Source organism: Podarcis tiliguerta, assembly GCF_965153285.1.
Source record: "Podarcis tiliguerta genome assembly, chromosome: 5".
Taxonomy (NCBI): Eukaryota; Metazoa; Chordata; class Lepidosauria; order Squamata; family Lacertidae; genus Podarcis; species Podarcis tiliguerta.
This window is the reverse complement of record NC_139538.1, coordinates 77,909,815-77,936,466: the sequence shown is the minus strand read 5'-3', so window position 1 is coordinate 77,936,466 and position 26,652 is coordinate 77,909,815. Positions and strand designations below refer to the sequence as shown.

Genomic DNA, 26,652 nt, shown 5'->3' with positions numbered 1-26,652 from the left:
TGGCTTTCCAGTTTTGACAGCCTGTGCATCCTGGATATTTAATTACCAATTAATGAATGCTTTTTGTATTATTAACTCTGTGAAATGGCCTGTGATTAGAAGACAGTCCCAATTAGCCTATGGCACTCACTCTTTCCAGTTTGTCATATGCGTGTCAGCATTAAGGAATTTAATCAACCCAATGTTTAAATATGGAACTGTGTTACTGTATTATTATTGTTATTATTATTATTAAAAAAAGAGGTGCCAGAACTCACCATGAACACCTCTGTTGTTCTCTCAGAATGGCAAAAAGGTCCCACCTGAGAGGTGCTGGAACTGAGTTCCAGAGAGTTCTGGCTGGGAAAAAAGCCCTGGTTGTTTTGTTAGAATGAGAATTAGAATTAGAATTACATAGACTGTAATAATGGTGCAGAAGAAAAAAAAAACAGAGTCTCTGTTCGGTAATGTTGCGGAATCTGTTGGGAAGAGATGGTCCAAAAACTCCCTAGCATCTGTGGATGTTGTTGGGTTATATCCTCCATCCTCATTATTCTGCCTGTTGGGAGTTGGCGTCCAACAAGAACAGGACATTTTAGCTATGCATGGTAAGAATCAGACACACATGCTCCCCTTCCCCTCTCTTCCACACGTCTGTTTGTCCTGTTGCTTCTCCTCGGGGAAACTCACTGTTTACCACTCAATCGGAACAAATGTCAATGGAGTTTTCTTTGCGGATTGATGTTTGCTCTGATTTGGCAGCAAAGAGCAAATATTCCCGAGGAAAGTGGCAGGGTAAATGGAAAACCTCTCAGACCCTGTGCCTAGAAAATATGGGACAAACAGTAAAGCTATCAGACTCATGCTTTCTAGGCATGGGGCAAGCCCTTACTTTGAATATAGTGGTACCTTGGTTCTCAAACGCCTTAGTACTCAAACAACTTGGAACCCAAACACTGAAAACCTGGAAGTAAGTGTTCCGGTTTGCAAGCTTTTTTTCAGAAGCCGAACAAGCTCCATTTTGAGTGTTACACTTCTGATTTGAGTGCCACACTCTGGTTTTCCCTGCTTCCATTTGGAGTGTTACGCTGAAGTCTGTCTGTTTTTGCTATTTATTTTGCATTTTTGTGGCTCCCTTTTTTTCTTTTTGTGTCTGTGTGGAACCCAGTTCAGCTACTGATCGTTTGATTGTGTGACTGCAGTTTATTGCTTTCATTTTATGGATCGATGGTCTCGTTAGATACTAAAATTCACGTTAAATTGCTGTTTTAGGGGTTGTTTTTAAAAGTCTGGAACGTATTAATCCATTTTGCAACGCTTTGGTTTTGGAACAGACTTCCAGAACAGATTAAGTGTGAGAACCAAGGTACCACTGTACAAGCTTGCCTTTCCTCTTACAAAAAACAAACCAGAGTTTATTAACTCTTGGGGCTAAGGCGAAGGAGGGAAGGATGATTATTTTAAATAAATAAATAATCCTTAGGATAAATATTCCCACTCAAGGCAGAGCGTGAGAGTTGCATTGTGAACATAATTCAACAATTATTAGAAAAATGCAGGTGCATTAAGGTTCTCAATATAGATTTATGACCAGGTAAGAAGAGTTCACCTGGTTTTCAGCAAAGGTCTAGGAATGTATAGATGTTTATAATGCATTTTCATGAGTTGCCTTGAAATAAGAAATAGCAAGTTGGGTAGCAGTATCAGTCTTCCCATGGGTTACAAAGCTGTATGGGTGTATAATTGTACAGTGGTACCTCGGGTTACAAATGCTTCGGGTTCGAACTCCGCTAACCTGGAAGTAGTTACCTCAGGTTGCAAACTTTGCCCCAGGATGAGAACGGAAATCGCGTGCTGGCAGTACGGTGGCAGTGGGAGACTCCATTAGCAAAAGCACGCCTCAGGTTAAGACTGATTTCAGGTTAAGAACGGACCTCCAGAACGAATTAAGTTTGTAACCCGAGGTACCACTATAGCTTTAAATATTGAAGTCAGGTTTCAAAACTGCTTCAGTGGGTGTACTGATATAGCATTTTCTCCTCTGAAAACCAGTCAAATTAAGAGACTATCCTGTGTATGCTGAACTTCATTTATCTATTAGAGATGGTGTTTGGAGGAGGGAGGTTCCAGGGTAAAATAACAATATTTTCTGTTGTTGTTTTTTAAAGGATAGCATATCCATTGTATTCTTTCTCCTCATCTCTTTTTGTGTAACTTCCATTATGACATCAATCTTTTGGGAGCAAAATCTGTCAAAGACGAGCTTTCAAAAGCACCACAGGAAGAAAACATCCACAGGTTTTGTTCAAAACATCTTGTTTCTTGTGGCTCACGAGAGAATTGTCAAACGGTTCTGCAACAGTCTGACAATATCAAGAAAGAAGTATTTAATCAGAAAACCAGCTGATGAGACTCTACAGGATTTCTGAAAGCTTCAGTGATTTGTTATGTCTTTGCTTGAGGAAGGGGGGCTCAGTTTGACAGTAGCACTGCTGCATTACAGAATAACTCAAATTGTGTTGCAAACTGGGTTGTTAGAACAAGTTCAATGTCTTGTGCTCCTAAGGCCTCTTTCTCTTTCTCTCTCATAATGGAGTGGTGGTAAATTTTGAAGCAGAAAAGTTCACAATGACAGCCACCCTTGCCCCAAGGAAAGCTAAAAAATGAAGCTGTCATACCCAGCTGATTAGGGTATGCAGGTAAAGGATGTTGTAGGGGTTAAAGTGTTGGCATTTAGCTATAGGGACCTAGGTTCATGTCTCTAATGAGCTGTGTGGCATGACCACAATCACCATCATCATCATCAAACCTTTTATTGGCATCACATACAAACATCCAAAACAAATCAATACAGAATTGCTACTTCCCCAGTGGCACAAAACATTTGCTAAAAGAAAGCAGGCAGAGCAGTCTAGACCACAATCTTATGGATAGCTGGCTGGTAGTAAACTGCATGGAATGCTTGCTTCCGACTGCATGGGTTCAACTATAAAATCACATTGGGCTTTAGCACTCTGTGGAAATGCAAAGTTTAGGTTTTAATTAGAAATGCAAACCATCTTGCACACACGTGTCGCTATTCAAGCTGCAAGCATGAAGCCGAACCCCGACAAAGGAAATAACTATCCAACTGCTGCTTGATTTCATTTTCTGCAACTCTCTACATTTTAATATGTCACAAATGATTGTAAAACTTGAAAGCCTTGTTTTCACCTCATTCACTTGTTGGACCATAGAGGTATGTCAGATGATGTAATTGCTGGTGATGCGCCAGCAGATGATGTGATCTTGTTTCTGTCTCCCCATTTCTGCTCTACTATACCGCTATGTGTATCATTCGTTTGTTCATTCATTCATTTGTTCTGTCTGTCTGTCTGTCTGTCTCTCTCTCTCTCTCTCTCTCTCTCTCTCTCTCACACACACACACACACACACGAATGAGAGTGCTGCATTAGAGTTGCTTTCTGTTGGTGTCTCACTTGGCTGCCCTGTAGTTATGTGTGAACATGGTACCCACATGGATGGGGCTAATCATGTGGGGCTTCCCCCAATCAGCTCATAGCTTAATTTGCAGGGCGCCCATTGTACAGAAAAGATCTACGTGACTCGTCCTTGTCCATGTGGCTTTTGTGTCGATGTTCTTGTTTCAGCTTGCGTTTGATTGTAATTTCTTGGGGTTTTCTTCCCCTCTTGTTTTGCAAGCCACTTCAAAAGCTTTTTTTTGTTTTGTTTTTATAACTGCAAATATATTTGACTGGGAATATAAATGTAAGTAGTTGATAATTCATACCTGGTTGATAATTCATATGGTTGACACACAGTCGCCTATTTCAGAATTCCCATCGTTATTCCTTCTATTTTGAGTGTTGAGGTTGTGAGTGCTGTCATGTGTCAGCCCAAAATGGCACCAGCCATACACAAGAATGAGGAATCGGGAGAAGGGATGGAACAAACAAACAAACAGAAACAGGTAGACAAGGGGAGTCAGAAGTTTGTTCTCTCCTCTTTATGGCAGGGACAAGTGAACTAATAGCTGTTGTTGTTTGGTCGTTTAGTCGTGTCCGACTCTTCATGACCCCATGGACCAGAGCACGCCAGGCCCTCCTGTCTTCCACTGCCTCCCGCAGTTTGGTCAGACTCATGCTGGTAGCTTCAAGAACACTATCCCACCATCTCGTCCTCTGTCATCCCCTTCTCCTTGTGCCCTCAATCTTTCCCAACATCAGGGTCTTTTCCAGGGAGGTAACAAATAGATGAGGATATAGTGCAAGGATGTGGCCATCTAAGCTATTGTAGTACTGAAGGGACATTACATGTCCAGAATCTGGGATCTTGTGGCATGATCATTGTTGTTTATCTGGCAACCATTTTGTGCAATTTGCTCCATTGGTTTTCAGTGGACAATCCACCAGAAGTGAAACTCTTTTCTCTGTAAGAAATCATGGTATCTGTTTACACTTAGCAGTTCTATGCCACCCACTTTTAAAAAAATATTTTTTTTGCCTTGGTGATAGAAACATCATGTGCTCTGACAGCTTTTTCGCAGCTGTGGGAATAGAATTCACAGTTGACTGCAAGCATTTCATTTCATAAAAAGAGTTAATTAAGCAACCTGCATGGGTGACCCTTTCATTATCAGCTTGTGTCGTTATCGTGCCTCTCCTGGAGGATCCTTCAGTTTTTCATCAACAAATTGAGACTCCTACCCTTCTGCACTGCAAATATTTTTGTCGTTTCTGAAGACAAGTTTTCTAATATGATTTGTCAGTCATTCCAAAATTATTGATCAATTTTTATTCAGCAACTCGATGGTAACTGTTTTTCATCAAGCTGTTTATATGTATATATTTGAACAGATTGATTCTTTAAAAATAGTGTTGCTGTTTTCTGCTGTCTTCTGACCTGATGTCTGTAATATGACTTAATTTAATTGTCACTTATATGAATCTTTGGGGGGGGGGTAGTTTGCTATATATCAGGCCACAAAAGAGAGATATTTGGAAAATATTCATTCCATGAATTTTTAGGTCTGGAGTTGGGAACTTCTGGCTGTTGGTCTAAATAATAATAATAATAATAATAATAATAATAATAATAATAATAATTTATTATTTATTGGCTGGGCTTCCCCAGCCACTCTGGGTGGCTTCCAACAAAATATTAAAGTACAGTAATGCATCAAACATTAAAAGCTTCCCTAAATAGGACTGCCTTCAGATGTCTTCTAAAAGTCTGGTAGTTATTGTTCTCTTTGACATCTGGTGGGAGGGCATTCCACAGGGCGGGTGCCACTACCGAGAAGGCCCTCTGCCTGGTTCCCTGTAACTTGACTTCTCGCAGTGAGGGAACTGCCAGAAGGCCCTCAGTGCTGGACCTCAGTGTCTGGGTAGAACGATGGGGGTGGAGACGCTCCTTCGGGTATACTGGGCCTGGCCAGGCATCGCCATTTGGCCTGCGGGGCCATTTCAAGCTAAGCCATGCCCACCTGCTCGAAATCCTGGCTCAGCTCAAATGGAGTTTGCAGGCACCACCAGCCATCTGACTGTGTAAAGTGCTTTCCAGTGGGCTTTGCAACATCTGCCCAATAGCTGATGGTTGGGTCCTGTGAAGCCCTTTGCAGAGCATCCGACAAGATCTAGATTTTAGACCATAAACATGTAGATTAAGCATGCCAATTCAGCATGTTTCACTTGTGTGGTTTCTTTCAGGTGCATCAACCTCCCCCCAACCCAGAGATAGCAAGGGGATGTTAAGAGTCCTGTCTTCCAACCTGCCAAGAAAAACAGCCTTGCCAGGTAAGCCTCACTTCCCTTCTCCAATGTGTGTTGCAAAGTAGGCATTTGTTCTCTCATGTGCAGTTGCTTAAGTAATGCCAGTCCTACCATGGCCACAGAATTACAGATGCTAAAGTCAAATGGCAACCACTGTGGTGGTTATTCAACGAGCCGCTCTAGGCATGCCCAGTGCTTTTCTCTTTTGATTCTTAAAACCAGCGGACCTGTTTACAGTGGTACCTTGGGTTACATATGCTTCAGGTTGCATAAGCTTCAGGTTACAGACTCTGCTAACCCAGAAATAGTGCTTCAGGTTAAGAACTTTGCTTCAGGATAAGAACAGAAATCGTGCTCCGGCGGTGTGGCAGCAGTGGGAGGCCCCATTAGCTTAAGTAGTGCTTCAGGTTAAGAACAGTTTCAGGTTAAGAACGGACCTCTGGAACTAATTAAGTACTTAACCTGAGGTACCACTGTATTATGTCAGAAACTTCTTTTTAAATTGGTTTTAAAAAGCTGCTTGTCATGTGGCATGGGCGGCTTCTCAAGAAACACAAGGAGGGGTGAAGAGAAGCTCTCCCAAATGCTCAGATTTAAATCAACAGGGTAGCCTGCTTCTGCCGCCTCCAGTTCTCAAAAGATAGCCAACCCCTCCCAGTCTCAGCCCCCCCCCTACACTATCCTTTCCCATTCCTTCCCTTAAGTTGGTGATATGAACAGCAGCAAAAGTGTGTGAGGGAAATAGAAGAGAGACTTTCCACCCGCCTTCCTTTCTGTCACATCACGATATAGGCACATAGGGTTGAATCTGACAGCCATTGTACAAGTGGAACAACTTGTGCTCATGAGATAGAATGTCCCATGCCTCTTCACCCTCTGTGTGCCCCCTTCACCTCACATCAGATCCTGAGGGTTGGAGGAACCTCCAGACAGCTTGGGGGGGGGGCTAGAAGGGTTAAATTCCATTGCGTAAGTGGATGTTTCTCTATTTGTTCAATGACTTCATAGGATACAGCTATTAGTATTTGTAAAGTCCTGGTCTTGAGGGGCTGACCATCTAAAGAAAATCCCTTTCAATTCCTTACATATTCAGACATGAGGAGTTAATGTATTATACATAGTATTTTGGGGCATTCGTATATTTGGCGCTTTTTTCAGTAAGAAGAATGGAGCACGATTTAAGTTTGCATACCAGCACTTTCTTCTCTCTCTGCAGTCATGCAGAGTTACCTTGCCATTTTGGAAGGGTGTTGAAGCGTGCCTAATTTCACAGATTGTGCCCCTAGGCCCGTAGCATCCCTGTGTCTAACAAACATAATTTATGTGGAATTGATTTAGCTTGACCTGTTTTGAGATGCAAATGCGCTTGTACCTAATTTCCTAAGATGTCTGTTTTGTGCACTGTTGTGGAAGATGTAAACATTCAGCACATATATGTATGAGACGAGAAATTAAATGGGATGAAATACTAGAATTGTTAGCAAAAAAAGAGAGAGGGGTGGGGCTCCATTTTTAATGCAGTGTTTTCTGTAAAGCATAAATGTAGAGAGAGGGTAATTAAGATTATCAGTCATGAGTGCATTCATGAAAATCTTGCAGTATCCATAAACAGCAATTTTTCATTTAAGTCTTTAATTTGGGACTGGTTTCAAGTCATATTGTGCTATCAATTTCATAATTTTTTTACCTGGCTATATTTTGCGAATCATGATGTGTGCTGGGGATGGGCAATAAATTGTCCACAACTAGTTTCAAGTCCATATCGTGAAATCAGTTTCATAGTTTTTGAAGTGTGTGTGTGCGCGCGCACGCAAGCACGCACGCGCTATGTAAAAATATTTTTACATAGGTTTTTGCTTTGCTTTGTGTTAATTGGAAAGGCTTTCAAGGTGGTAGGTGGAAAGTGTTATTTTTCCAGTTTTTAGTCGCTTGCCACAGAAGGAGTCTCCAGGTGACATACAAAATTCTTTGAGTATGACACATAACAAAACCAGCCAAAAGAACAATACCTTACACTTAAAGCCATTTAAAACTTATAAAACAGACTCCATAAAACAGCAGCAAAAACTTTAGCATAATATAAACTTCTTCACAAGCACCGTAATGTCACAAGGCAGCATCATTTGAGATTCCTCTTGTAGCCTAACATGTTAAAGCACATTCTGCCACTAAAGAGGGTTGGTGAGGGAAGCCCCTTTCTGTGCCCAATAAGCACGGGACGCCTTTGCCCGGTGGCACTGTGCCCATAGATTGTAGCAAAATACTGGGCATAGTTTTGCCCAGTATCTTCTCTGTGTGATGGGCTCATGGGAAAAAACTGTCTCATGAGCCCTTGCTGAAGAGGGGAGAGGAAAGGCTATACAGTGGTACCTCTAGTTACGAACTTAATTTGTTCCGGAGGTCCCTTCTTAACCTGAAACTGTTCTTAACTAGAGGCGTGCTTTCGCTAATGGGGGCCTCTTGCTGCCGCTGCGCCACTGGCACACGATTTCCGTTCTCATCCTGGGGCAAAATTCTCAACTCGAGGTAACTCTTCCAGGTTAGTGGAGTTTGTAACCTGAAGCGTTTGTAACCTAAGGCGTTTGTAACTCAAGGTACCACTGTATAAGGCTACTTCCCCTGGAACTCACAGCCATTTTGCTTTGAGAGCTTCCCACCTGCCCACCCTTGGGTTAGAGCCTTCACTGAGCAATTTTGGGTCAGTGGTTGACAGGATCGGAAAGGATTCTCTCTCTCAACCTGATTAGCAATTGGTTGGGTTGCCCCCTCCCCCCAGCCTTTCCCTCAGTGAAATTATGGTTTTCCTTTGTTAGGCGGAAGAACATTGTGGAAATGGCATTGGACAGGATCAACATAGTATTGGGGGGCATAAGGGGCCTGAGGGGAGCATTGACCACAGCAAAACCTAAGCATGGGTTTGGTATCTGCCTGGTTGGAATCTGCACCCTGGTCCCCCAGTGACACCTTGCTTGCTGGTACTGCAAAGTTCAACACTGGCTGACTCCTGCCATACAGGTTTGGAGTGATCCAAACCCAGCGGATCCATTCCATCAACATGGGGCTTGTGGAATGATGAACTGATTCTGGTACCCAGTGCCATGCCAACCCTTGCCCTGCCCACTGCTGTCAATAAAGATTTGTCCTGATTTTATCCCATCGCCATTGTACGCTCTTATGGGTCACATAATGTGCCTGCCTGGGCAAAAAGAAAATCAGAAGCAGGCTATTGATTGGGCTTCATCCAGCCTGTTGCTGACTTCCAGATACTGGCTCATCATTTCTACCTCTTTCCAGGCAGCTGGCAAAGAGGCATTAATCACCCTTGCTCCCAGAAGGTCCACCCCACTGAGCTAGATGCTATCAGCCATGAAGGGCTGAGCAAACATTCGATCGGTCATTCCCCTCCAGGCGTTTCGTCCACACATTCAAGCTGTGATACCCAAAACCTGTCCTGCAAGACAGGACCAGATGGGGCTCCAGACACACTCATTGACTGAAATAAAATTGGCGGCATCCAAGGCAAGGCAGACGAAACTGGTTTTATTCTCTGCTGAATGTCTTGAGAACACGTCACGGCATGCTTCTGAGAGCTCTCATACCACCCCCACCCCCTTTGGCCTGCCCCAGCTGGAATAGGCCCTGCTCTGCTGGCTGGACCTTCTAAAGATGCAATGGTAGTGAAGAAGTATCCTTTCTTTGTAGCCGTCAATGCCAAGAAATAGGCATGATATTGTGGGAGTCTGGTGAGTCACAGGTTTGCTATCGCCTCCTCAGGTTTACCTGCTCTGAGGATATTTGTGTAATTGTATTCAGCACTTGATTGTACTTTTTCCACGGCAGGCCTGAAAAATCAGGGCAGTTAGAGTTTTTAATGACAAGGTTAGGACTGAAATTTACTGTATTACAAACAATAAAAAGTCTTGTTGCACCTGAAAGACTAAGAAATTGATTATGACTTAAGCTCTCATGAACTACAGTCTATTTCATCAGATGCATGAAAAGGTTATGAAGTAGACTGTAGTTCGGGAAAGCTTGTGCCGTAATAAATTTGTTGATCTTTTAAGGTGCCACAATACTTTTTTTTGCTGTTTCTTATATAATGTGTTTTAGTAGTCACCTGTTGCAGCAAGCACAGCTACGCCCTCTGGTCATTTTATTATGTACATTGGTATGAAAACTAAATATTAAAGCAATAACATTTCAAGCAGCTTACTCAAAATGCAGAATTATCATAATTCCCCTTCAGCAATGTGACATAGCTCTGTCAATAAAATATGACACATTAGAATGGCTGTCACTGAATTTGAAAGGCAAGGCTGGTTTGAAGGTTTGCAATTCGGGAATCGCATTGTCTGTCCCCCAGCCCTCACTCAGACAAGCTGTAAAACTCTCTTTTTTCTTGAGGAAATGACCAAACTACCGTACTTTGAAACTGCCCTACAAACTCACACTGGTAATTCCAGTCAATTTAATTATAATATAATAATAATAATTTATTATTTATACCCTGTCCATCTGGCTGGGTTTCCCCAGCCACTCTGGGCAGCTTCCAACAAAATATTAAAATACAATAGTCTGTCAAATATTAAATGCTTCCCTAAACAGGGCTACCTTCAGATGTCTTCTAAAGGTCTGGCAGTTGTTTTTGTTTGGTTCATTTCCCTCATGCATGCATTATGGGGATTTATTTATTTTTAGTTTTTATTTAATGTACTGTACTGTAATCTCATTTCTTCCTTTTCTGCTCTATGTGGCCAAGCTGAACAAAGAGTAATTCAGACCTTCCAAATGTCCCTATTTTCCAGGGACAGTCCTGGATTTACAGAAGCCATCCCGGTTTTTCTTAGGACGTCAGAGAAATGTTGAAGGGCATGGTAGGACACCCCTATTTTCAGTGAAGAAATGTTGGAGGGTATGGGGTTATGCAACCCCCAAGCCAAGGAAATAAGTAACGATAGAACTTTTAGAAGACATCTGGTCAGCCCTGTATAGGGAAGTTTTTTTTTAATGTTTAATGTTTTGTTATGTTTTTATATATGTTGAAAGTTGTCCAGAATGACTGGGGCAACCCAGTCCGATGGGCGGGGTATAAATAATAAAGAAGTGGTTGTTGTTGTTGTTGTGGAATAGGACAGCCCTATTTTCATAGGAGAAATGTTGGAAGGTATGGTAATTTCATGCGATGGAAGACTAGAAGAATACTGGGTCCTTCAGGCTATCCTACGCACCATATCACACTGTAGGCTACTAGATAAACAGGTAAAGGTAAAGGGACCCCTGACAGTTAGGTCCAGTCGCGGAAGACTCTGGGGTGGTGGCGCTCATCTCGCTTTACTGGCCGAGGACTAAGCCGCTTCTGGCAAACCAGAGCAGTGCACGGAAGCACCATTTACCTTCCCGCCAGAGCGGTACCTGTTTATCTACTTGCACTTTTACATGCTTTTGAACTGCTAGGTTAGCAGGAGCAGGGACCGAGCAACGGGAGCTTATCCCATCATGGGGATTCAAACTGCTGACCTTCTGATCGACAAGCCCTAGGCTCTGTGGTTTAGACCACAGTGCCACCCGCATCCCTAGATAAATGGGTACCATTTTCCAAAGCCTGTTTCAACTGCCATCTCCATCAATCTTTATTTCTCTACCAAGCCACAACATCATTCCCTCTGGACACCTTGTTCTTCTTTCCAACAGACTCTGCATTAAGTTCTGTTACCTTTCTGCTTAGCTCTCTGTTGACAGCATCACCAATAGCAACAGGACCAGCAGTATTCTAGAAGCCAGGAGACTTAACTGACTCCTACCTTTGGCACTAGTGTTGGCAGGGCTATTTTGAAATGGTGGAGACTGGCACATGAGATGCTTGACTGATCAGCTTGCTGCAACAACTCTGATTAACCCCTGAGAACAAATGTGAGACTGTGAAGGTGCTGCTCTTAGTATCCTTTTTTAAAAAAACCATCAGCCATGTTGGTAGGGCATAATCATTCCTGGAGGGGCTTATGATTTACCATGTTCTAAGATTAACCTGTTGCTAATTATCAAAGGCAGTGCTTTTTTCTGGGGGGACGCAGCGGCACACATACCCCTAAGAAGTTTGTGAATCTAAGTTTGGCCTCATTGAGGGGCAGTATTTCAATATGAGTAGGAAAATGGGAGCATCTCAAAACATTTCTTTTTTAGAAAAAAAAGCACTGATTAAAGGTATTTGTCATAGTTCTGTGAGTGCTCATTCAGGTAGAGAATTTGCACCCCAAGGGTCTTTCTGTATGAAATCTCCTGTAACTTAGGGATTTTCTGATATAACAAGTTGGAAGAAAGGCAGCTGTTTTGCATTGTTTTTCTGACCCATATTTGTTTCACGTGGGCCCATGTCTCATCCTGCTTCCACATTAATTTGCCACTCCCTCCCCCAAAAAATAATTTTAAAAAATCATATTAAACATGTATTTTTTCACAAAACATTCATTTCTAAAATTATGTTCCCTCAAATGTGCATTTCTACTGTTCCCCCCATGTATGTGTCCTAAAGTACATATTTTTATACAAAGTTTGGTATGTTTTTTTAGCCAAGAACTGCAACCCAAAAATTAGAGAAGTAGAACATCTAATGAACTTCTGCCTTCCAATCTGCACTTTGCTCCAGGAGGTGCAGGTCAGATCAGCCTTGACCAGAATATGCAAAGAACAAATTCCTCAAGTGTTTCTGGTGTGACTTTTTTCCATGGTAACTTTCTCAGCTTCCATTCTTCATTTTAGGTTAACTCCCATAGCTGATTACTGAAAGGGAATATGATCATTTTCTTATCTTTCTATGATCGTTCTACTCCCATGGTTACATTCATTTTTAAAAAAATCAAATTATTAGTTGCTTCAGAGAGATTTGTGAGAGATTTCAGTATCTTTAACAACAGTTTTGTTCTCTTAATTCCATAGTATTGCATCTGGTCTATTGTATCATATTGTTTTTATCAGTTTACAGCAGAATTATCCCAAGCATAAGGTGTAATTGCTCTTCCCAAGAACTGGGAAGGGACTGACTTGATTTGTAGAGAGGCAGCAGTTCTCAAATGATTAGTTGATGCAGCCTACCCAGCTCTTAGCGAAACATTTTTGCAGACTGATTGCCTTTGGCAAAATGTTCTGTATTGGATAGGACAGAGAAGCTGGTGATTACATGTTCTATTGTTTCTGATTTGTCATTGCGTTTTCTACAACCATCTGTATCTGTGTCTTTTTTCTTTTCTTTTTTCCCTTACTAACAAAATGCAGCGCTAACAAGTGAGTGTGCCTGTGGCGGGAGATTGCAAGAGGCTTGGGTGTGTTTCATTTATGCACGCATGCATGTGTAGTGCATCTCTGTGTGATTTATGTCTGGTTATAATAGTACCCTGTTCGAGAAAATGTGTTTCGTTACAATGAGACAGTTCCAGCCTGGCGTTCCTGGCTTATTAAAGCCTTAAGCCTGGAATGAATGTCAGCCCCACATGCTCCCTCCTTGCCCTCCTCTCTCACATTTGCTTTAGCACTTCAGTCTGGGTCATGTTGCACAAAACATGGAACTGTGTGAGCCAGCGTGGTGTAGTGGTTAAGAGCGGTAGTCTTGTAATCTGGGGAACCGGGTTTGCGTCCCTGCTCCTCCACATGCAGCTGCTGGGTGACCTTGGGCCAGTCACACTTCTTTGAAGTCTCTCAGCCCCACTCACCTCACAGAGTGTTTGTTGTGGGGGAGGAAGGGAAAGGAGAATGTTAGCCGCTTTGAGACTCCTTAAAGGGAGTGAAAGGCGGGATATCAAATCCAAACTCTTCTTCTTCTTCTTCTTCTTCTTCTTCTTCTTCTTCTTCTTCTTCTTCTTCTTCTGACCACAGTTATCCTGAGTAGTTTTTATGGGGGTTGCAGTCTGTCTTCTTTAAATGAAAAGTGGCTGTCTCTCATGGACTATTAAAAAATAAAACAAAATATTACAGTCAAATGAAATCCCAGGTAGGATTCGAGATAAAAGCAGCAGCAGAAAAATAATAAAATAATTGTAACAGAGAAACTTTTTGCAATAGATAAAGAAAGGCATTTTTCAGCAGGAACTCACAGAAACTCAGTTCCGCACCTCACAGGTGGGCACCACTGCCATTCTAAGAGAATGAGGGAGGCGTTCATGGTGAGTTCCAGCACCTCCTGGTCTAGAAAAATAGCAGTGGGTAAATGTATAACATAATAGGAAAGGTTTGAGTAAAAACACTTTGTAGGTGAGGGTGGGCAGTCAATTTATGAAACAATGTAATTGTGTGATTTGAAGTTTATTGTGGGAATGTTTGATAATTTTAATAAAAAAATATATACAAAAAGTGGTATATAAATTCTAATCCTCTTCTTCATCATCCTCCAACAACATTTGGAGAGTTACAGGTTTCCTCATCCTTGCTACAGAGGATATGTCTGAACTTCTGCATAAGCCATTGGTGTTTATCTCACTCTGATATGCTATATGGATTTCCTTTGCTATAGAGCAGCCTTTCTCAACCTGTGGGTCCCCAGGTGTTGTTGAACTACAACTCCCCTAGCTAGCAAGGCCAGAGCTCAGGGATGATGGGAGTTGTAGTCCAACAACATCTGGGGACCCACAGGTTGAGAACCGCTGCTATAGAAATAATAAAATAATTGTAACAGAGAATGCTGTGAAATTCAGCATAATGTTTTTTCTTTCATAACTTCTACACACAGTGCCAAAGCTGCAGATTGCTGGGGTCATTATCTCAACTTTCCTTTCACAATCTGCTGGTCTCCTCACTGTTCTTATGCAATGGTATTTGTCTATTTCTTACATTTATTTTTGTGGATGTAATGCATATTCTTACATTCTGATGGGCTTTCACTTGTATTTGTCATTGAACCTATTGAAGAACTTTGTGCATATCTATGGCTCCTTGTAGCATTTAATACAGGATTTTGATGTGCTCTGTCCTGGAATCTACTATTTTTACCGCCTGGCTCTGTTCAATTCTTCTTTCAAAATGCCATGTTCACAAGTACCAGCCATTTTGGATCATTTGGCAACAAAATTTTTGGTGTCTCTGTAGATTCCTGCTTCCATCATGCTTGCTCATACATCACATTCTTTGTTGGTTCAAAATGCATTTTGTTTTATTTCTAATAATTAGGAGGGATCTTCCATTTCTTGCATCTCAGGTAGCAGCAGTGTTGCAGTACTTACTTATTTTTGTTCTTCTTCATTCAATTCTGTGGCAATTTTAAAAGTTTCCCATTGTCCCCTTTATTGTATGCCAGAAGCCTAAGAAATGGAATCTGTCTGGTTCCCATTGCAAACTATTTGCTTCACTTGACATTGATGCTGCTTTGATCCTTTGTCTTCAGAATTACACTTTCTTTCTGGCACCATGTTTAAATAGTGCCTTCATTATTCAAGAGAACACAGAGACTTTGTTACACTGATTCACATCTGTATTGAATATGCAACAGAAAATGTTTTCTGGGTAGTGGGCTACTGCTTTGACTCCTTCAGTTGTCTGACATATGACCTCTTTGAGTACATACAGGTCAGGTAAGATCTTTGCTGAAGCTCATATGGTTGATCATATGAGTACACTGTGGTCATCAGTAGGATCTGGGGTGAAGGTTTATAAGGAAGATTGGAAAGTATTTGTAGATTATTTTAAAAGTCAGTGTAAACAGGTAAATATGTTAGCAAGTTTAGAGTAGATTCAGCAGTATATGGTAAATTGAGGCAAAAAAGAAGAAGAGGGGGAAAGTTATGGAATATTTAGAATATGTGGAGTAGAGGGGAAACTGAAGAAACCATGGAAGGAGGGGAAGGGAAGTCGAGACTATTGAATTGTTTGGATGGTTATTGTGTAAACATGAAATATGTAACAGAAAGGCTAATAAAATTATATATATAGGATCTGGGACGAAGGGTAGATTTTACCTTTTCTGTGAGAGTATCACCAAGTATAAAATTCTGCTTTCTCTGTGATGTGAATGCTCTCTATTTACTTCTTACAGAGGTGCATTCTGGGCACCGTTGAAGGAAAAAGACTGGGCAGGTTTAGCCCCTTCACAGTTGTATCTCAAGTTGCAGCCTGTTTCCTTTGCCCCATAGAGTCTGATCTTCATAACCTTGCTCTCTTTTGTAACTAACCCTATATTTAGAGTGTGGTTAATGCTATTGTGCAACTAATAGAACAATGAAACTTGTTAGAGCAAGATACGCACAAAGGTGCATATCAGCAGTAGGCAAGGTGGTGCCAACCAGATGTTGCTAGACTGCAACTCCCATAATCCCTGACCATTGTCCCTGCTGACCAGGGCTGATGGAACCTGTGGTCTACCGCATTTGGAGGGCACCATGTTGGAAACTTCTACTGAATATTGACTTCTTTTATAATTATTGGTAGCAGTTAACAGGGCCTTGGATAGCGCTGATAAAACCTTTGGTTTCTACTTTGAGGGGAAAGGTTTTTATCTCTTAACCAGTTTATGGCTAATGAGTTGTTTTGAAAGAAGCAAGAGATTCTAATCTGCAAAAGTGAGGATTCTGAGGAATGGTTTAGTAGCTGTGTTGAAGGCCGTGTTTATCTGTTAATAGAGTTGGGTCCAGAGTGTCAGGGAGAAAATTCACACACTGAATCTTTCCTTTTATCAGGGAACAATGTTGGGGATGAAGATTACAAATGAAGCAGGAAGCTGACAGGACTGTCATTACTAAAACTCTTTTAATTACCTTCATTTCAAGTCTTACTTGTACCAAGATTTAAACTCGTTTATCTCTGGCGATAGCAATTGCCATAAGATACAATATGGAGAAAATAGAGGGAGAAACCTTCTTGCCTTTTCATTTAGTTTTAATTGAAAGGGAAAAGGCAAGTGCTTTCAGCACTGCCTCTTGCGCTGTCACCGCTCTGCTGTTTCTTGTTTCTCCACACTGCCATTTTGAAATTACTCACTACTGGCTCTGGCCTGGGGTCATTATAAAAGACCCTACTCCCACATAAATTCGGGTACAAAGTTGTAACAACTGCAGGGACTCCTGGTATGAGCTCTTGAATTCTACAACACAGCTGCTTTGGACAACAAGCTGTGTTTTGCCAGCCCTGTTTGTTGAGTCATCCAAATCCAACACACACAAAAATATGCAGACTGCAATGTTGTATTGCAGCTGCAGCTTGCATAAGGATTTGGTGTGTTTTTTTCTAATTAATGCCATTAGTATGTGTTAGAGTTCTCAAGTGAAAAATATGTTAAAATAACCTTGAATAATGAAGGCTTTAAAAATAGATTCAGCTAGGACAGGCAAAAATTGAGATTCTATGATGATATTTTCAGCACATCTTGATTTTTTTCCTTGATATTGGTTTTAAGTCTCCCTGGAGCTTTAGGAAATCTTTTGCAAATATTAACAACTTACTTCAAAATCTTAGTGTGACATTTTCTTTCAGATTACCTGATTCATTCCTTATGAATATCTGCTCAGAATTCCAATCTCCTCTCACACTGATAGCGTTACCTTACATTGCAGCTCAGGTACAGAAGAACAGAAATGCAAGAAGCCCTAAAGATAACCTCCATGTATTTCGCATTCTGTAGTTTAAAAAAAATATTTTATTGAATTTTCAAATCAACATCCAGTAGAACGTAACTATAAACCAAAACATGACTTTGCACTAATCATTTCAGCATAAGAAATATATCAACTGGGGAGATAAGACTGGTAAAAAAACATTATGTAATGACGAGGGTAATTTAACAGAGGAATATGTAGGGTGACTGTTTCATGTTTGTTGTTGTTTAGTCGTTTAGTCGTGTCCGACTCTTTGTGACCCCATGGACCAGAGCATGCCAGGCACTCCTGTCTTCCACTGCCTCCCGCAGTTTGGTCAAACTCATGCTGGTGGCTTCGAGAACACTGTCCAGCCATCTCGTCCTCTGTCATCCCCTTCTCCTTGTGCCCTCAATCTTTCCCAACATCAGGGTCTTTTCCAGGGAGTCTTCTCTTCTCATGAGGTGGCCAAAGTACTGGAGCCTCAGCTTCACGATCTGTCCTTCCAGTGAGCACTCAGGGCTGATTTCCTTCAGAATGGATAGGTTTGATCTTCTTGCAGTCCGTGGGACTCTCAAGAGTCTCCTCCAGCACCATAATTCAAAAGCAGCAGTTTCATGTTAGCTTACTGTAATCCAAAACTTTGAGGGGATGTAATGCAAGTGACTTGTGAACACATCTGTGGAATTTCATATATTGCTCATATGATTGATAAATTGCCAGGGAAGAAATTCAGTTCAGTTCACCTTTTAATGTGAACCCATGTAATTCGCACTTCCCGAAACAATATACAAACTGAAATGCAGCTGTCTTTTGAAATTTGCATGGTGTCTGAATTTTGTGGTGCAGTTCTCCAACCCAAAAATGTGCACAAGGATGCACATATTAGGGGAAAGCATGCATAAAAAAAATACATAGATAAGTGAAAACAGCATACAAAAGTGATTTATATTAGGGAAAATGGCTTGCAAGAATACTGTATGTATACTAGGAAAATTGCATCGAAAAATGTGTATATTAGGAGAAATGCACAATAAAGTCCTAACAAGGAAGAGACAGACAGACAGACAGACACACACACACACACACACACACACACACACAGAGAGAGAGAGAGAGAGAGAGAGAGAGAGCACTGATATGGAAATGTGCATAATTGAATTTAAGATTTTAAAAAAAGAAGAAATGGAGAGAAACCAAAAATTGTCCATTCCTAGTGGTGTGGGAATCACTTCAGAAATGTAACATCTTGTGCTATTTTGGTAACATCAGCAGAAATAAACCACATGTGTCCAATGAATGACATGACTCCTTGCTATTCTGGGCAAACTTTGGCATGACAAAAATGGACCTGTTGGAACAGAACAACTTTGGTAGCATCTGGAAGAGTTTGCACTCTGCATGATGCGACAAGAAAGTGAACCTGTACACCCTCCCTCATGGCACGTAGAAACTGGGTATACACTCATGACCTGAAAGGATAGGGAGCTCAAGCCATTGGCTCCTGACAGAATCATCAACAGCCTGAGAGAACTTCTATGGCAGCCCCTCCATCATCTTGCCTGGGGCTGCTTCTGACCTTTGTGACCTGAGCAAAGACAGAAGCAAGGGGACCCAGGCCAGAGAGCTTGTGCCATCAGCTCCCACCAGCCTTAAGAGGACTTTGTCACTCAACATGTGGTATCATTTATTTAGTTTAGTACAGTGGTACCTCGGGTTAAGAACTTAATTCGTTCCAGAGATCTGTTCTTAACCTGAAACTGTTCTTAACCTGGAGCACCACTTTTGCGTGATATCTGTTCTCATCCTGAAGCAAAGTTCTTAACCCGAGGTACTATTTCTGGGTTAGTGGAGTCTGTAACCTGAAGCGTATGTAACCCGAGGTACCACTGTATCGTGAAGGCAGGATGAAAATGCCACAAATACGGTAAATAAATTCCAATGTGATCAGGCCTCTCTTGTGTGACGCTTTCTTCTGTGAAGAGATGTATGGTTCGAGTAAATGAAATTTGTGCACATAGGCATTTATTCACAGGGTTTGTTCTTAACAAGGAAATGTATACATGGCCCCAAAGCGTATGCAAACGAAGGCATGAAATTCATTTCATGTATGTCTTCCATGTTCTGGCCATGTGCGGACCATTCCTCATTAGCTGAAGGAACTTCAAATGTTCTCTTGGATAACCACACTGTGAGAATGTGCCGTCTCATGTGTCATGATTTTGACCCCTCCCCCTTTAATGTCTCTCTCTTCCCTTGCTTAGCATTGTTCAAACACACGCTTTTCATTCATCAGTTTTGTAATGAGTGTTTGGATCTGTGAATTACAGCTCGCTTTTCAATTGCCGCTGATGCATTTTTGCCCTTTTGCACTGATGAAGGATTTCATTTAGTTGTGTGGAGCAGATTGAAAGCGGCTGCTTTGATTTTCTTTCTTTCTTTCATGTTTTCAGGGCTGGGAAATAATTCCATGCCTTTTTCAGAGCTCTGCCGGCCACATTTTAAGAATGATATGGTTTGCCGTAGCGCTAATTAGCCCCAATAATAGCTTGACTGTCTTGCATTGTGTTTAGCCTTGGAATTCTTGACTGTTTTGGATGTGTGTGTGTGTGATGTACATTTGTTCATAGTGACCATTTGGCCTGAAAAACTGAAACTTGTCTTAAAATTGATGCAGCTGAACTTTACAACAGAGTTGCTGGGAAGTTGGTTGTAATACATAGTTCATGCTTTTTATTACTGGGGCCTAATTCATGCTGTTTTGAGAATTATAAGGTCTAAGATATAAAATAAATGTTCAGGCAAACTCATACATAAATATATAAACCACATGTCTGAAAACAGTACAGGAAAACAGTCCTAAAGCTCTTTCAGTAACCTCAAATATTCCTCTGCAGTTTGGATGGAAATGGGAAAAGCCTCCCCAATGTCCTGCCTTAAGGGCACATTTGTGTATGAATAGGGTGAGCCTGTGACCTGGACTCAGGAATTAAGTATCATCACAAAAGAATGGTCAGGCTGTCCAGGTAAACCCATTAACAGGTTTCCTGCCAGACAGGATTCTGCTGTAGACTGCCCCTTCTGTGATGTATGTATGGTGTATTGGGGGGGGGGTGGTCTTGAGCTACAGGGTGGCAATTTCAAAAGTCTATATAAGGGCTTGCACACCATTGTTCTGGGTTCCTCCTCCCTTCTGCGTGGTGTGTGTGTGCACCTTGTTGCAACAGTTTAATAGCTGTTTTGCTTCTCAATATTCTCTGGTTGGCCTCTGTTATTTTCTCCTACCAATAGAGAACCTACGTACAGACTCATGGGTACCCCATAAGAGAAAAGGAGTGTTTTTTTCTTATAACAATGCTTACTGCTGTCTCCCTGCAAAGTATATAGGCTGAAAAGCAACATCAAGGCTTAGGAATGTGATCTCTCTTCTCCACTCTTTGCCCCCCCCCTTTTTTTTGCACATTGACTTTATCCATGATTGGTGGAACATTTGCATTGCCATGATTCTTGGTCGCTCAGATGCTCAGCTCTAAATACAGTGGTACCTCTGGATGCAAACGGGATCCGTTCCGGAGCCCCGTTCACATCCTGAAGAGAACGCAACCTGTGTCTGCGCGTGTGTGGGTCACAATTCGCTGCTTCTGCTCATGTGTGTGATGTTATTTTGAGCATCTGCGCATGTGCGAGTGGTGAAACCCAGAAGTAACGCATTCCGTTACTTCCGGGTCGCCTTGGAGCGCAACCTGAAAACGCTCAACCTGAAGCAACTTTAACCCGAGGTATGACTGTATTTGCAAGGTCCAGCCTTCTACAGCTTAGGAGGTAGCAAGTGCCTGGAGCAGAAGAAACATTTGGTAGAATAGGGCTACCATTTATTGGAAATTATTGCTGATTGATCATATAAGGTCCATCCATAATTGTTGGTGTCTTTCTGTCTTGGAAGACAATGAAGGAGTGTGCCTTAATAAACACTATTATAAATAGAAGATGGTAAGATTATAATACGCTATTTCAGTGAGGTATTGAGGAATATCTTGTTATGTTTCAGGACATCCCTAATTCTGACGTGCTTCCAAAGCATAACTATGTTGGCCCTACAGATTCTTCAATACATTTTAAGTACCAAATAAGGTGAAGCAAATATTGAAAGCTCACCAAAAAATTAAGATTTTTTTCCTGAGTTCAAAGTGAGTACTTTCGACTTCTCTCTTGCTGCTTTTGATTTTGGGATGCATCAAATTCCAAACAGCATAAGGGATAATCTGTCAAAAATGGTAGCATGTTACCTAACAAATGCTCTCAGACACAAAATATTGTCGCATGCAACCTATCATGCAGTACTACAGAGGATGTCAAATACAGACAACAAAGATTCACCAAGATATGCGTGAGAGGTTTTCTTGAGGTATGTTTTATTTGTTCTATTGCAGCAGGGTCCAGTCTCCTCACTGGCCAGAGCCATGATATGATGCAACTGGGGCCCAGAAAGTTACTGTGTCAGCACCACAAACCGGATAACGAAAAGAAAAAGACATTAGGGTAAATAAACATTTAATGATCTATTTGTTGTGGGTGGATCTCTTTTAAGCATAATGCTTGTTAAGTCTGCTCGATGTTGTGCTACTATTACCCATTTAGGTCTCTTTCTCCTATTTCTGCCCTACTGTCCCCCATTGCATTATTTGTGTTCTGGATTATATTTCCCTAGATGGCTTTTTGTGTCTTCCGCCCTCTCTCTTTAAATTGAATCTCATGTTGCTGTCTTCTGCCTATTAATCTTTTTTGGTTCTCTTTGTGTTTCTGCCTACTGAATGGATGGTCACAACTCCTCCTAATTTATTATCCTCTACAAATTTCATTAATGTAGTAAATTATTAGGAAGATATTAAATAAAAAAAACAGACCTCATTACAGTATCCTGGTAACTACCTCAACCTGTGTTATTGAATTTTTTGCCACCAGGGTACAATAACAGACCTGCAGTTGAAAACAAGCAGAGCACAAAGTGAATTCCCCATATTTTGCTTTCCTTCTTGCACAGCAGTGAAATTATCCAGTGGAGATTTGATACTGGAGGGTACACTGTATCCATATCTTTCTATCACCTATCTATGAACTGTATCTCTAATATTGTATCTTTGGTATCCTGTATATTTTCCATTCACTCTGATTACTAGTAATGTTGGATTTGTAATTTCTTGTCAGAAGAACCCCCAAAGCTTAATGGTCGAACTTAATATGCCAAAGGTCCCTAGTTCATCTCCAGATAGCAGATCTTGGGTTGCAAGTCTCGGAAAGACCTCTATCTTCTTTAGCTTCTGCTAGTCAGAGAACAGTATTAGACTAGGATGGACCAGTGGTCTTGATGTTATAAGGTGAACCATTGATGCATTTCTTAGTGCAGATAGTATTGATCTGATGTGTAGAAATCTTTCCTATTCTACTTAATTCAAGAGGGCCCAAGAAGCTTTTGCAAACTTCTCTGTGTGAAAGCAGCAAGCAGAAGGTTTATGATGTTTGGGTTATTCCTTCAGAGAAGCTGAGTACAGCTGGTTTAAACTGGTTCTGCTAATCTCTTTCTGTCAAGGTCATGCTAAGTATAATAGTAGGACCAGAAGGAGCATGAGTTCCTCACTTTCTCTTTCTATCTCATTTCCATCTGGTGTGGTGGTCTGTATGCTATAGTGTTAAGTTTTAGACTTATTATAAGTTATTGTACATTTTAAGTTAAGTCTGCTGCAACTGGATTTCTTATGGACAGTGCCAGTCCTGAATGTATTAGAATTGTGACCATTATGTTCACTTGCCTTCAGTAGCAGTAAAGCTCTGCTAGATGAAATATAATTGCCTCTGGTCTTTATTTGGGGAATCTTGCAGCGTGTTTAAGTTTTTACTCTGCTAACTATACATTGGAATCTGCTTTGGATCAATACTAAGGAGACTTTCACTGGCAATGTGAGGGGAAGTGAGAGGTACACAGATGGTTCAGTCAAAGAAGATGAAAGGCCTTTGAGTAGCTTCTCCATGGAAACCAATGGCATTGCACAGAGATAGGTTGATGGTTGTATGGCCATGTACCAAGACATAATTTACCAGACTATCTAGTCAGTCACCATTATTGCCCTGCTAAGTGAGGCAATATGGTTCTGCATCTGGTCCCAATCCAAGGAAGCAGAGGTGCAGTAAGATCACTAAATAGGATCACTAAACAGGATCACTACTGATGATCAGCTCACTGAAGGCATCAACGTATCAATGCCATATATGTGGATTATTATTATTGCATTATTTGTTGCATTTGTATCCCACTTTTTTCTTCAAGGAGCTCAAGGTGGTGTACCCCCTCCTCATTTAATCCCCACAACAACCCTGTGGGGAGGTGGATTAGCCTGAGAGGCAGTCACTGGCCCCAAGTCACCCAGTGAGCTTCATGGCCAACCACTGCATTCAGGGTGGATGGAACATGCATACAAACCCTGCTCCCAATTTCCCCATGCATGCCACCCCATCTGCTGTGTCCATTACTTTCCTCATGTTGATTGGGGAAGGTCTGTGGGGGACTTTTACTTGGGTTTGCTCAAATGCAAGAAGAAAATTCCATGCAATCGGCGATGCTACTTTGTCCATGATCACATGGAGGATTCTACCTCTGGGCTAGAGCTGGATAGCTCAGTTGGTTAGAGCTTGGTGCTGATAATGGCAAGGTTGCAGGTTTGATCCCCGTATGGGACAACTGCATATTCCTGCATTGCAGGGGGTTGGACTAGATGATCCTCAGGGTCCCTTTCAACTCTACAGTTCTATGATTCTATAAGTGATTGCAAGTAGAAACCCCCTGCAGATCTTCCCCTCTCAACGAGGCCAGTGTCACTAAGCAAGAGAACCTGGGGGGCAGGGGGCGGGTTAGGGCATGTGAGCACACCCTACCAGCTGTCCACAGACATATTGCTTATGTGTTCCATATGCAATGACTTCTAGCAGTGCGATTTTTCCTGAAAAAGAGGTGCCAGAACTCACCATGAACACCTCCTTCATTCCCTTAGAATGGCAGTGGTGCCCACCTGAGAGGTGATGGAACTGAGTTCCAACAAGTTCTGGCTGAAAAAAGCCCTCTTCTCTAAGAAGTTATCACATGGTAAGTTGTCATCTCTGCTTCTTCTGTTGCCTGGAGATATTGCACACTAAAGCCTCTCTTTTGTGACTGCTCTAAGACTTGCTTTGTCATAACTAGCATGGTTGAGAAACAAAAATAATCTACATGGAATTAATTAATAACAACATAATTTTTAGTGGTGTGGCAGTAATATTGCTGCATGGTCCTCTTTAGGATCAACAATTGTCCTGAAGAAGTTGTGACAAGGAAGCTATGTTTGGAATGTGTTGTTATCAACCTAATTATGGCAGCTAATTTGCATAGCATAATCCCATGTGCTGAAGCAGTGGAATAATGCAGCAATGGCATCTTGGGGTATGGATTGTCAGTTCCATTCAGAAATTGAGGCAAAATTTTCCCAGTGTATTTTGACAGCATCTTTAACAAGGGTAGTTATTCATGTTATTCCTTCCTTTTTATAAATAAAAATAAAGGGGGGGGATGCATACTACAGTAATTTCATACATATATTTTTGAGATTTCCACAGTTTGTAGCTTTTCGTTGTGCAGGTTCCATGATAGACTGAACTGAATATTTCCCCTCTTAATAAAGACAGAGTTGAATGCGTTAGGAACTTTCCACTTCTTGCAGCTGACTTTTGCGTATGTGCTTGTGTGGTGCATTAGAGCTATTTTTATCTCCCTCTTTTTAATCTCTTTTTCCTTTGTGCTGGATCCCTTTCTGGTGAAGTGCTCAAGGTTACAGAGTTGAGAGGGAAAATCTCATCCAGTATTTATCAGAAGAGATTTTTTTTGACTATTTTTGAATGTGGTCCCCCCCCCCCCTCGACTATTTCCCTGGAGAATATTTGGCAAGGTGGTCTCCCTGCTCTTGCCATCCACGAGAAACTGAGAGCTTTTTACCAACCTCCCACGTTGCATCATTCTGTTTTATTCCACACCCCTCTCCCCACATGTGTTCACATGCCTGCAACAAGCCCTGCCTAGATTTAGGGTTATGATTCTGTCCTCCTTGTTGGAGTTGCTTCTCTCTGCTGGCAACTCTGCTAGGGGAGTGTTTTCTGCTCCTCCTCCTCCAGTCCACTTTCTTTTTCAGCCCCCCCCCCCTTCTTTTCCTTGGCTCAGTTCAAACCTCTAATACACTTGCCCCCTATTGCTGGCAGTTTTGCCCTTGGCTGGGGCTGGCAGTCTGGCTCCCATCCCTGATGAAGAGACATGATGGTTCCTGATGGTTCCTGAGAGAAAACAAAGCAGAAAGCTACTGTAAGCACCAATAACAACAGCTTTCAAGGGCAGCAGGAGTGCTTGGAAATAAAGACGTGCCAGTGCTGATTCCACTTATAAATCGTTTAAAGGACTGTAGGGCATTTGGGCACCACTAGCAGAGCAGGGATGTGGGTGGCACCGTGGGTGGCACCGTGGGTTAAACCACAGAGCCTAGGACTTGCTGATCAGAAGGTCAGCGGTTCGAATCCCCACGACGGGGTGACCTCCCGTTGCTCAGTCCCTGCTCCTGCCAACCCAGCAAGTTCAAAAGCACCTCAAAGTGCAAGTAGATAAATAGGTACCGCTCCAGTGGAAAGGTAAACGGTGTTTCCATGCACTGTTCTGGTTCACCAGAAGCGGCTTAGTCATGCTGGCCACATGACCCGGAAGCTGTATGCTGGCTCCCTCGGCCAGTAAAGCGAGATGAGTGCCACAACCTCAGAGTCGGTCACGACTGGACCTAATGGTCAGGGGTTCCTTTACCTTTATCTTAAGGTAGTCTCTATGGGAGTATATTGTATTTAATTATGGGGTATCAAAATTTTAGGGGGCTAACCAGGCTGGGATAGCAGGCTTGTTGGTTTCTGAATGTCTGATGTAGATTTGCAATTTCGTTGAAAAGGTCCCTTTACCTTTACCTAGCAGAGCAGTTAGATATGACAGTGGGGAAAAGATAATGATTAAAAAGTTATTTTACAGCAAACAAACAAAACATGCATGGGGAGGGCTCTGGGGGGGGGACCCAATTAACCCTCTGGGGGTTGGGTGTGCCCTCTTGGCCATTAGTTGGCCAGTGTGGTCTACATCTTTGATCAGCTTTCTTTAACCAGAATTTTGGACCGAGATTCTGGTGCCCTGAGTCTGGGTTAAGCTTCCTGTGCTGTATTTATATGGATCTGTTAAATCTGTCACCTAAAAATGAGATGAAGCTGAAGGATGTTCTTTGAATTTTAGTGCATTTTTTATGGTAATT

At 41.8% G+C, this 26,652-nt stretch overlaps 1 protein-coding gene across 9 annotated transcripts in view; it reads left to right on the top strand.

The window, feature by feature from the left end:
- LOC310677502 (uncharacterized protein) overlaps window positions 1–24,434 on the top strand; it is a 210,839-nt gene extending 186,405 nt beyond the window's left edge. For all 9 annotated transcript variants that reach the window (XR_014511195.1, XR_014511196.1, XR_014511197.1 and 6 more), the window contains 3 exons: window positions 5,688–5,774; window positions 21,730–21,838; window positions 24,343–24,434. Coding sequence is in view for 2 of the 9 variants with exons in the window: in XM_083440658.1 (XP_083296784.1) it covers window positions 5,688–5,774; window positions 21,730–21,838; window positions 24,343–24,364 (218 nt within the window). In the remaining 7 variants the exon portion in view is untranslated. The remainder of the gene's footprint in view (window positions 1–5,687; window positions 5,775–21,729; window positions 21,839–24,342) is intronic.
- Window positions 24,435–26,652: the final 2,218 nt, after the last annotated feature.